The following is a 12,822-nucleotide window of genomic DNA, read 5'->3' on the forward strand; positions in this document are numbered from 1 at the left end:
CTGAGGATGCAAAATATATTCTAGTTCTGATGGGGAAGTGTCTTCATATGAGCTGGATTTTGTGCCTGATTCTGAATAATCATTTCATAATGATTTCTTTGGTTCAGATAGAGAATACAATTTTAAACAACATTCCAATTTACTTCTATCGTCTAATTTGCTTTATTCTTGAGATATACATTGTTGAAGAAATAGCAATGCACATGGGTGAGCCAATCACATAAGGCATCTATGTGCAGCCACCAATCAGCAGCTACTGAGCCAATCTAGATATGCTTTCAGCAAAGGGATATCAAGAGAATGAAACAAATTAGATACTTGAAGTAAAGTAGAAAGTTGTCTAAAATTGCATGTTATTTCTAAATCATGAAAGAAAAAATTTGTGTTTCATGTCCCTTTAAATATTGTTTTCAAAGCTCACCCAAAAGGTGTTTCAGGTCCCTGATTTGGTCTTTGGCTATATTGCTAAGGAAGGGAAAAAGCCAGATGTACCTTTCGCCCCTTCCACAAGATTTAGGAACATGTACCCCATTCCAGAACATAATGTGGAAGTGTGGGGAAAAAATTGCTTAAGGTTGATGATGCTATTTCTGCTCTCGCTGAATGTATGAGTGTCCCTATGGAGGGATTGCACTTTGTTTAGAGACCCAATAGAACACAAATTAAAGTCCTTAATGAAAAATCTTTCTTCAAAAAGGCATTTTACTTAGACAGGCTGTTTCTCTCACCTGTGTGGCTGCAGCAGGAATACACTGTTGTGACTCCCTAGCCAAAATGGTGGCGGACACTTCCTCTACTGAGGATTTACAGAACTGCATTAAAGCACTTAAAATGGCTCAAGCATTCATGTGCAATGCAGTAATTTCATTATTAAAGGGTTATTCTTTCAATACTATGTAACACACGGCGATTAACGCATGCACATTGTTGATTGAGATTGAAGAGTATTGTATGTGCATTAGTCCTAGAAATCGGAGATTTGCGCATGCGCAATACTTCCGATCGTCGTGCACACTCTACGTAACACCATCAAAAACCCGGAAGCTGAGGTGGAGAGGAGTTTACATGCTAACGGTAGGCAGCTTACTATAATTTAAAAATTTTTTTTAAATATGTGATATAAAATGAAATAAACTTGGCGATCAGCTTATTATGTTAGTCAAGGATGCATTCATTTCTTCAAAACATGAAAACTTAACCTTCACTTTAAAATGACATGCTATCTGAAACATGAAATGAAAATTTGGGTTTCATATCCCTTTAGGATCATTGTCAAAAATATGTCTATAGCGGTGCTAGCAAGGAGATCCTTATGTTTAAATCTTTCCTTCCAAGGGAAGATTCTATTTGGTTCATACTTGGACTTCATTTTTAAGACAGTCACTGGTGGGAAAGGAGCTTTTCTACCTCATGATAAAAAATCCAAAGGAAGGAACAGAAGAGGAAATCAGTTTTGTATCTTTCGCTCCTCAGGATATCAGAAGTCCTAATCTTCTCAGAAACCTGAGACCTCCATGTCAGCCTAAAGCCTATCCATGCTCAGTCAGTAGTCAATGAATTATCTACATTTTGAGTAACAAATAGCTCTAGATTCATCCATCAGACAATACCTGTCTTGGACACTAAGTCCTTCTTTGACCCATGGGGCATCTTTTATTCATCCATCATGGGCCATTTTCACGACAGATGCCAGTCTGTTAGGCTTGGGGCAGTCTGGAATTTTTGATAGGTGCAAGGAGTTTGGTCTTCTTTAGAGTCAAGGTTACCAATAAACATTATGGTACTTTGAGCGATACTTCAAGCTCTTCAGGCATGGCCTTTGTTGTAAAAGGAGTAATTCATCCATTTCCTGTCGGGCAATATCACAAAGGTAGCCTTTATCAATCATCATCAAGGAGGTACCCGCAGTCCACTGGCAATGCAAGAAGTCTGTCCTGGGCAGAGAGGAATCTGTGCTCCCTATCAGCGATTCACATTCCGGGAGTGAACAATTGGGAAGGCAGAGTATCTCAGGGGTCAGTCCATCCAGGAGAATGGTCTCTCCATCAGAATGTATTCAATCAACTGGTAAGCAAATAAGTTCTCCCCAACATAGATCTGATGGCTATCACACACTTCCAAAGTACTGTGCATGATCAAGAGATCCAAGTGCTCACATGGTAGACACCTCGGTATGTCTATGGGAATTCCATCTAGCATACCTCTTTCCTCCATTTGTTCATCTGCTGAAAGTTATTGCTTGGATCAAACAGGAGTCAGCATCAGTAATATTAATTTGCTCGAGCTTGGCCTCGCAGGACATGGTATGTGGACCTAGTACATATATCAACAACGCCTCAATGGTGTCTTCCTCTGAGACAAGGTTATCACAAGGTCCTCTTTTTTCCATCAGGATCTTAAATCTGTAAGTTTGACTGCGTGGAGGTTGAACGCCTAGTTTTAAGACATAGAGGATTTTCAGACTCCTATAATGGTTACTCTGATAAAGGCTAGGAATCCTGTGACTCAAAGGATTTACCACATCATTTGGAAGCCATACCCTGTAAGGCAGAGCTTTCCAAACTTTTCATGTTGGCGACAATCTTTTTAGACCTACATCATTTTGCGACACAGTAATTCAGTTGTACTAGCAAACAGGAGGTTAAACTGACTTGTTTTAAGAGATTACAGACACACATAAATTATATAATAACAAAATGTATTTACAAGTAACAGTATGCATGTGCAAGAATAAAAAAAAAGTTTAATATCACCAATAACTACTTACTATTTTAATGGGCTGTATGAGGTTGATGGGATGAACACAGTTTCTGAATATTTGGTGGAATATTAGATAAAGACACTCGCATTTCATCATCAAGCTTTTTTTAAGCTTCCACTTTCTATCCTATATCAACAGCAGGAGCAGCAATGCACTACTGGGAGCTAGCTGCAACCCCCCCCCCCCCCCCCCCCATCACCACCACCACTGACTTCAGCTCACCGTTTAAGCTTCTGCGTGTCCGATTGACTACTGCCCGCGCTGCAAACACACTGCTGTCCCACTCGCTGACTACACATGCAGTCACAAGCCGATTGAGGAGACTACACGTGCAGTAAGAAGCCAATTGAGGAAACTACACGTGCAGTCAGAAGCCAATTTTCCACCAAAGCCGCCAATGGGAATAGTTTCAGTTCCCGCTGAGCTGTGCCAATCACGTGTCAACCACATGATATGCGTAGCAGGCAGGCAGAAAGTCGGAAACCAAAATTTTTTTGTGCTGAAGCAGGGACACACCTACCCACTGCTGCCGACACACTGTGTCATGACACACAATTTGGAAAGCACTGCTGTAAGGGATTTTCTTGGTGTTCCTTTATCTTTATTCCCGAGAATTCTTCAGTTCTTACAAGGTGGGCCTTGAAAAGGGTTTATCAGCTAGTTCCTTGTAGGGTCAAATTTCAGCTTTATCTTTATTCTTTTTCATAGGAAGTTGGCTAAACTTCCTGATGTTCAGACCTCTGTTCAGATGTGCCTTAGAATTAGGCCAGTTGTAAGACCCATTTCTCCTCCCTGGAATTTGAATCTAGTTCTTCAGGGTGCTCCCTTTAAACCAAAGCACTCCATTGATATAAAGCTGTTATCTTGGGAGGTGCTTTTCTTATTAGCTATCTCTTCTTCCAGAAGAGTTTCTGAGTTGACTGTGTTATCCTGTAATCCTTGATTTTTGATATTTCACAAGGATGAGGCTGTACTACGTACTAAATATGATTTTCTTCCAAAGTTGTTTTTAACTGATATCAATCAAGAAATTGGTGTTCCTGTTCTTTGTCCAGATCCTGCTTAGTCTAAGGAAAAATTGTTACATGATCTGGACTTGGTTATAGCTTTGAAGTTCTATCTACAAGTGACTAAAGAGTTCAGAAAAACTTCTAGTTGGTCTACATTACTCTGGGAATCGTAAAGGACAGAAATCTACTAAGGTAGCATTGACATCTTGGCTTAAACAAGTGATTCACAAGGCTTACTTAGTGGTGGGTAAGTCGCCTCCTAAACGTATTACAGCTCACTCTAGCAAAGCAGTGGCAACATCATGGGCCTTTAAGAATGATGCCACTTTGGAGCAGATCTGCAAAGCTGCCACATGGTCCTCCTTACATACTTTTTCCAAATGTTACTGTTCTTATGTCTCTGCTTCTTCGCAAGCAGCTTTTGGCAGGGAGTACTTCAGGCAGCAGTTTCAGCTAAATAGGTCAGTAAAAGTATTTTCCCACTCTCTACGTAACATAGACCATCGGCTTGCTTATTAATTCCATATGTTATGGAGGACTGTGGACCATTATTTTAGGAAAGAAAACAAAATTTATCCTTCCCTGATAAATTTTCTTTCTGTATGATGATGGTCCACAGACCACACCCGCTTCATGGGCAACATTTCTAATAACGCCTCCTGCTTTGCCTTTCCTACCTCTCTTTCCTATTGTCTACTCGGCTATGCGTGAAACTAGAGAGAGATGGGAGTGTTTTACAGTTCTTGTATGGGTTTATGACCTCCAAATTTATGTGCAAATACGGATAGTGACGAGGCCCAATGAAGGCCGAAACAATCGTTTGGGGTTGCCGTATTCAGAGAGGAATTGCATGTTTTTTTTCGGTGCTGGACTGACCTTAAAGTGTATGTAAAGTTGAATGATTTAAAGCCCAGTATTTAAAAATACTCTTAAAAACATGGGCACTTTAAGTCCTTAAACTTTACAATTACATTTCTTTTTTAAAATACTTACTGCCGATCCTCCACCTGCATCTCCTTAAGTTGTGTGCCTCACGAGCTTCGGGCGGAGGATCGTCGGTGTGTTTACAGTAACGAAATGTTAACTATTTTAAAAAAGAGTTTAATTTGTAAAGTTAAATGACAACATTCCCGTGTGTCATGAGTGTGTATGTATGTGTGTGTATGTATGTATGTATATGTGTGTGTATATAGATAGAGAGAAAAAAATATTTATGAATTGGTGTTCAGTGGGGACTTTTACTTGTAATGACAAATTTATTTATTTAAAGGGACAAGTCTACTCCAAACGTTTTATTGTTTAAAAAGGTTAATATTCTCTTTATTACCCATTCCCCTGTTTTGCCTAGCCAACATGGTTATAATAATGTACTTTTTACCTCTGTGATTACCTTGTATCTTAACCTCTGCAGACAGCCCCCTTATCTCAGGGCTATTTATTATCTATTGACTTGCATTTCAGCCAATTAGTGCTATGTTGTGTACAACTCCACAGGAGAGAGCACAATGTTATCTATTTGACACACATTAACACTGTGTAGCTGTGAAAAGCTATAAAAATAAGAGATAAGAGGAAGCCTGAAAGGCTTTAAAAACATTCAGAGATTTAGAGGTTATAATTAACATAATGTGCAAAAGTGGGGAATGGGTGTTAAAGGTGTTATCTATCTTTTTAAACAATAACAATTTTGGCATACACTGTCTCTTTAATTTATTGCAAACCCTAATAATGCCACATAATGCTCTAGACATGTGCACGCTCTTGAGCCTACTTGGCTATCCTTTTTCAACAATAATTCCAAGAGAACAAAGAAGATTTAATACTAGTCAGCTAGAAATGTGTTTAAATTATACATAACATTGTGTAGGATATAAATGTAAATGATTTCTAGATTTCATGAAAAACTGCAAAGACACATTCTAAACCTTGCATTTATATTTTACAGAATTTCTTGTTACTTATCCACTTAACGTGTATCCTGCTTCATGGGGTAACCCTCAAAGACTTTACCCTATGAAAAAATCTATGTGGGATTTTGAATCTGCATCAAATAAACCTCAAGACAATAAGCTCAATGAGACGCAGAATGAAGACAATAAGTTCAGTAAGACACAGAATGAAGGCTACGCGTTCAATAAGCAGCAGACTGAAGACTATGCGGTCAATAAGCAACAGACTGAAGACTATGCGTTCAATAAGCAGCAGACTGAAGACTACGCGTTCAATAAGCAGCAGACTGAAAACTACGCGTTCAATAAGCAGCAGACTGAAGGCTACGCGTTCAATAAGCAGCAGACTGAAGGCTACGCGTTCAATAAGCAGCAGACTGAAGGCTACGCGTTCAATAAGCAGCAGAATGAAGGCTACGCGTTCAATAAGCAGGAGAATGAAGGCTACCCATTCAATAAGCAGGAGAATGAAGGCTACCCGTTCAATAAGCAGGAGAATGAAGGCTACCCGTTCAATAAGCAGGAGAATGAAGGCTACACATTCAATAAGCAGGAGAATGAAGGCTACTCGTTCAATAAGCAGGAGAATGAAGGCTACGCGTTCAATAAGCAGGAGAATGAAGGCTACGCGTTCAATAAGCAGGAGAATGAAGGCTACGCGTTCAATAAGCAGGAGAATGAAGGCTACGCGTTCAATAAGCAGGAGAATGAAGGCAGTGAGTTAAGTAAGCAGCAGAATCAACGCAACAAGTTCAACAAAACACAGAATCAAGGGAACAAGTTTAATAAGCAGCAGATTCAAGGCAACAAGTTTAATAAGCAGCAGAATCAAGGCAACAAGTTCAATAAGCAGCAGAATCAAGGCAACAAGTTCAATAAGCAGCAGAATCAAGGCAACAAGTTCAATAAGCAGCAGAATCAAGGCAACAAGTTCAATAAGACTAAGCCCTCTATCCAACAAAGAGAACAATTTCAATCCACACCCAAGATGCCTCAAAATGAGCAGCATAACCCATATCAACAATTTCCTGCAGCATCCGTCCAGCAAATTGAACCAATGCTTTTCGATATAACAGTAGATTTGCCACCAGGTGTCCCTAGAAACGCAGTAACTGCAAAATTTTTTCAAAGCATCCAAAACATGGATTCCTCTGATGTGGTTCCTGCACTGAACAAGTTATCTTTTACAAACCCAGCTTTCAAAGGTAATCTCAGTGTATGTACAATAAGCTAAATATTTATTGCTATCCGTTCTATAATTATGATTTCTATGCTTTTAATATACTTTACTAGTATAAATGTTTGATTATGTTTAAATTAAACATCATTTCATTAAATTCAGAGCATCTCACAAACATAAAAGGGTATTTAAGTATTTTTTTATGTGTACATAGTAGTATATAGCAGAAATATATATATATATTTGTTTCCCTTCTATTGGCAGTAAGAGTCCACAATGACATTGATAACCTATGGTAAATACTATTCCTGTCCTCCAGGAGGAAACAAAGACACCCCAAACAAGGCTCAAAATATCCCTCCCACTTCAACTACCCCCCAGTAGTTCTTTGCCTCGTCTCATGGAGGTAGGCAGAGAGAGGTGCCCTGTTAAGAAGAAATTAAGCTATGGATTGGTTCAATGAGCCGTGATAATATATCCATACTTACTTTGTAATGGTTGCTTATCTTCTGCCCTAACGTCTCACGCAGAAGGCCAAGGTGGTTAGACAGTGGAGGAGCCCCCTTGAGACCGGTCCCTGGAAGGCCCTACTACGGCTTCTCAAGCCTCGGATGAGATTGACATCCCTGTTCAACAGCCGATGAATTCGGAAATCAGCTCAGCGCTTGCTGGGGTGGGCTGGCTAACCGATTATCTTTCGGCCCGCATTGAGGCGGCTTAGTCTGCTGCCCTGAATGCTAGACGGTATCAGGGAAAAGGAAGAGAAAGGTTAGACACTGTTCTCCAACATGTAGCCCTGGTGTGATGGCAGAGGCTGTGACTGATAGTTTTGGACAACCTTCTGAAAAAGATACTTAGCATCAGAAGGGAAAGAGGAAGAAATTTCACCCTCAGAGCTAAAGGGACACTGAACCCAAACTTTTTCTTTCGTGATTTAGATAGAGCATGCAATTTTAAGCAACTTTCTAATTTACTCCTATTATCAAATTTTCTTCATTCTCTTGAAATCTTTATTTGAAATGCAAGAATGTCAGTTTAGATGCCGGCCCATTTTTGGTGAACAACCTGGGTTGTTCTTGCTGATTGGTGGATAAATTCACCCACCAATAAACAAGTGCTGTCCAGGGTCTGAACCAAAAAAATAGCTTAGATGCCTTTTTCAAATAAAGATAGCAAGAGAATGAAGAAAAATTGATAATAGGAGTAAATTAAAAAGTTTATTAAAATTGCATGCTCTATCTGAATCAAGAGAGAAAAAATTTGGGTTCAGTGTCTCTTAAGCAAAGTCGGAAGATAACTCTGAGGAGGGCACAATTAGATTGTTAGGATCAGCTAGGAAGGTCTTGTCGACTATGGGAGTTCCGGTGACCAAGCTGCCCGAGGAGGACCAGGTTCAAAAGCTTTAGGCCTAGGGCTCTGGAGGTCTTTCTGGTTCCAAAGATTATTGCAGAAATTATCGCTAAGGAACGGGAAAAGTTGGGAACTCCTTTTACTTCTTCGGCGACCTTTAAGAGATCTTTTCTGTTCCTGCGGCCCACGCAGAGTTCTGGAACAGCATCCCTAAGGTGGATGGCATTATATAAACATTGGCCAATCACTCTACAATCCCGTGGAACAGCACATCCTTTAATGATCCCCATACACAGAAGACTTGAGGGACACCTCAGGGGACTTTTTCTCCGGTCTGGCGCCCTGTTTCACACTGCGTGGGGATCGCTGCTGTTACTGCAGCGGCTCAGTTCTGGTGTTAGTCCTTAGCAAAACAGAATACCGTGGAGACTCCTCTTGAGGAGATTCAGGATCATGTCCTAGGAGTACTGAAAATAACACTTCTGATTATGGGTTAGCTGCTATCTTTTCCTAACTAAGGAGACTGCTTTGGACGCATAGGAAGTCCTAACATCACACACTACTATAGCCGTAGAGCCGGCATCCAAACCTGATCGAGAGCGGTAACTCCCCCACAAACAGCTAGGACCTATCAGAGCCCCTTCAGGAGAAGGCGCGCACTCTGTAGGCGCACAGCGGGAGAACGCCAAGAGGAGCTAACCGGCTTCACGATTGGCTACTTTTCGAAGATATTGGAAATATTATCCTGACACACCATTGTTGCCACTACTGGATATACAACATAAAAGGTACCATTCAGCTGCTCTTTATACGGACTAACATAAACCATATAGGTTTAATCCGTTCTTCATTATTTGAAGTATTTTATTACTTGAATCACTGACAACACAGTCTTATAGACTTATAACTCTTATCGGACACTAACCCACAATCAGAAGTGTTATTTTCAGTACTCCTAATAGGTCTGTTAGTGTTTTGCTGCTCAGAATTGATCTATCAGCAAGCTTTGTGTTAGCCATATGTTATATACGGTATATTGCTGTGTGTTGCATAATAACCGCTTTTAAAGTGTCTTTTTATATTGAATCTCACATATGTTTTATATATAGAGATATTTCTATTTATCTAAATATTGGTATTCTAGGTTGGCCAACCTGCACCATTACATTTTAGTTTATTTTGAGTGAGGATTTATAATTGTATTCCTTGTCCTATAGTAATCTAGTAATAAATACTTTTCTATATACTTACACTGACTCTGTGATTCTTGGGTATAACAGCCTATTTTAGGCGCTGGTGTGTTTTTTCCCCTTGCATGCTGGCTGCTAAGATTTACATTCCTGCTTTTAAAATAAAGATAGCAAGAGAACGAAGAAAAATTGATAATAGGAATAAATTAGAAAGTTGCTTAAAATGTAATGCTCTATCTGAATCATGAAAGAAAAAATTTGGGTTCATTGTCCCTTTAACCTTTGTTGTGAAACACTGCCACCTTGTGGTTCATATGTAAATTTTGTGATAACTTAAAAATCTGCAGTTTAGATCCATTTAAAGTCACAGTACTTGAAACTGAAACCTTGCAGGAATGCTATTTTTACACATTATTTGCATCAATGCTTAGAACGCTTTTTTTGCAGTTATGGCCAGGAGGGCTTTGTGGCTTAAGACGTGGTCTGTGAACAATGTCTCTGCTTTTATCCTGGTCTTTTAAGTGCAAGTCTCTTTTTGATCCAGGTTTGGATTCTATTATTGCTACGGTTACTGGTGGAAAGGAAGCTTTCCTACCTTAGGATAAGAAGTCTAAACCTAAGAATCGTTCGGCAGAGCGCTTTTCTTCCTTTCGTCCGAACAGGATTCAGAGGGGCGTGGAGACACCCAAGACTGAGTCCCCCTAGGGCAACTTGGAAGCCCACTCAAGGGTGAAATAAGGACAAACAACCCAAGAAGATCTTTCAGGACGTCAAGTTTACAGGACGGGTTCTCCCCCGACCTGGGAGCAGGTCGTGTAGGGGGCAGACTCTCCTCCTTTCAGAGAGAATCGTCTCACTCCATCCAGGAACCTTTTGGTTCTGGACATTGTTCGTCTGGGGTACAGAATAGGTTATCCATCTCATTCTCAGAGGGACCGTCTTTTGCTGTCAAGAGTCTCGGGAAACCCTGTAAAGAGAGCGGCTCTGAGCCGTTGCATGGACAATCTCCATTTAATGGGAATAGTAGTCCCAGTTCCCCCAGCAGAAAGATGAAGAGGGTTCTACTCCAGCTTCTTTGTGTGTCCCAAAAAAGAGGGCATGATCCGCCCTATTCTAGATTTGAAGAGACTCAACAAATGTGTAATTCTGATCCACAGGTATCGTTACCGTTTCCTTCAAGTTGCCTTCCTAGACAGGCACTACCAGTTTGTTGCGCTTCCTTTCGTCCTGGCTACAGCTCCACAAGTGTTCACCAAAGAGCTGGGAGCTGGCTGCACTTTGTCTGCAGGGGATTGCGGTGGCCCTGTACCTGGATGACATTCTGGTTCAGGCTCCATCCTTTCCGGTGGCTCAGTTCTGGTGTTAGTCCTTAGCAAAACAAATGTTTAAGAGTTTGTTCAGGCTTTTGCCGAATTAGACCTGTTTTCAAGCCTGTTGCTCCTCCATGGAGCTTACTTTTCGTTCTTAAGTTTCTTCAGAGAGCTCTGTTTGAGTCTCTACATTCTGTGGATATCAAATTCCCTTGCCCGATTGCTATTTGTTATTGGCGGCGGTCATTTTGTTTGCACATCTGTACCTCTTGTATCACTCTTCACTTTTCCTCGGCTGAACTACTGAAGGTTAGGAGAAGTAGGAGGGATATTTATAGACTGGTTTGCTGTGTCTTTGCCTCCTCCTGGTGGCCAGGAATAGTATTTCCTATAGGTTATGAATGCCATTGTGGACACTCACGGCGAAGAAGAGAATTATCAGGTAAGAATAATTTTTATGTGTGTGTATGTGTAAAAATGTTGTGAATTGTAATTTTGTTAGCAGCCTTTGTATTGCTTTGCATCTTATGCAGTAAATATAACTAAATGCCTGCACTGATCAAACAATTTCTAAATAGGGTCAGAATTCAGAATTTTACAAAATGCACTCCAGCCTATTTGGGGTCAAGAAACAAACTATTTTCCAAATGAAAAGTGAGCAAAACAAATAATGAAAGTCCAATGTACAAGTTAACATTTTATAGGGAAGTATTTTTTAGTTGAAAGTCTAAAGGGTGAAAATAATTCATTAGAGCATGTTATTTTAAGACTCTTTACCCTAGACTACTGTGTGTTTAACCCCTGCAAAGTGGGTGGTTTCCGCTTGGGACCAGGAGTGCCCCGCATGTCCCGAGCAGCACTTCTACTGTGTGTTTAACCCACGCAAAGGGTTAAACACATTGTAGTGTAGGGTCAATAGTCTAAAAATGGCTTGCTCTAACGAATTGGAGTATGTCATTCTTTCAATTATGGCCTGTTAATGAAAAATAATGATATACATGTAATAACCTTTTTTTCCTTTTTTTTTTTTCTTCAGGTATCAATGTTCCATTAGTAATATGGCATTTGACTGAAGCCGGGGTCCTGAAAAACACCTAACTAGGATTCATAGGAAAACTATTTTTTTATGAGTATGACTCAAATACTTTTATTATACCTTTGAATGTTCTTTTCTGTGTATATCTGCTCTTACTCTCAGTAGACTTGCTTTATAGGGACATGAAACCCAAATTTTTTCTTTCATGATTCAGAAACAGCATGCAATTTTAAAAACTTTCTTATTTACTTCTATTAGTTTGCTTCATTCTCTTGATATTCTTTTCTGAAAAGCATATCTAGATAGGCTGAGTAGCTGCTGCTTGGTGGCTGCACACAGATGCCTTGTGATTGGCTCACCCATGTGCATTGCTATTTCTTCAACAAGGATATCTAAAGAATGAAGCAAATTAGACAATTGAAGTAAAATGGAATGTTGTTTAAAATGGTATTCTCCATCTGAATCATGAAAGAAATATGTTGAGGTCCCTTTACGTTCTTGACATTAGAGTTTGAACAATATATGTATGAGCTGCTGTAAATATATTCTGCTCAGTATCCCTATCTACAAGGACATTCTGCACATAACCCCATGTTATGCTTCAAATAAAGCTGAATTGTTTTCTGTTTTCCTTTTAAATATGCTACTACATTCATGTTTTATAATTGATGTTTATTTAAACCCTTTTTTTTTTTTTTTTTTTTTTTTGACTTTGTAAGTAATTTGGAAGTATTGCTTCAAGCCTTTTGATCATAACATTCATAACATTTCTGTTATCCAGTGATGGAAATAAAAAACAAAAAACAAAAAAAAAACTTGTCTTCAGGGATAGAAATGTTTTGTGTAAATATAGATTTTGTATGAAAATGTAAAACTGTTTCTTATTGTAGTGTGCATATTTCATTATTTCTTTCCTAAGACATGGAGAGTCCACTACGTCATTCCAATTACTAGTGGGATATTCACTCCTGGCCAGCAGAAGGAGGCAAAGAGCACCCCAGCAAAGCTGTTAAGTGTCACTTCCCATACCCATAGC

General features: G+C 39.6%; 1 protein-coding gene across 1 annotated transcript in view; it reads left to right on the forward strand.

The window, feature by feature from the left end:
- Positions 1–12,425, forward strand: part of LOC128660609 (probable serine/threonine-protein kinase yakA) — a 107,901-nt gene extending 95,476 nt beyond the window's left edge. The window contains exons 15-16 of the mRNA XM_053714536.1: positions 5,717–6,925; positions 11,787–12,425. Of these exons, the coding sequence (XP_053570511.1) occupies positions 5,717–6,925; positions 11,787–11,848 (1,271 nt within the window). The 3' untranslated portion in view covers positions 11,849–12,425. The remainder of the gene's footprint in view (positions 1–5,716; positions 6,926–11,786) is intronic.
- The last annotated feature ends 397 nt before the right edge of the window (positions 12,426–12,822 follow it).

The sequence above is a fragment of the Bombina bombina genome, chromosome 5 (assembly GCF_027579735.1).
Source record: "Bombina bombina isolate aBomBom1 chromosome 5, aBomBom1.pri, whole genome shotgun sequence".
NCBI classification, from domain to species: Eukaryota; Metazoa; Chordata; class Amphibia; order Anura; family Bombinatoridae; genus Bombina; species Bombina bombina.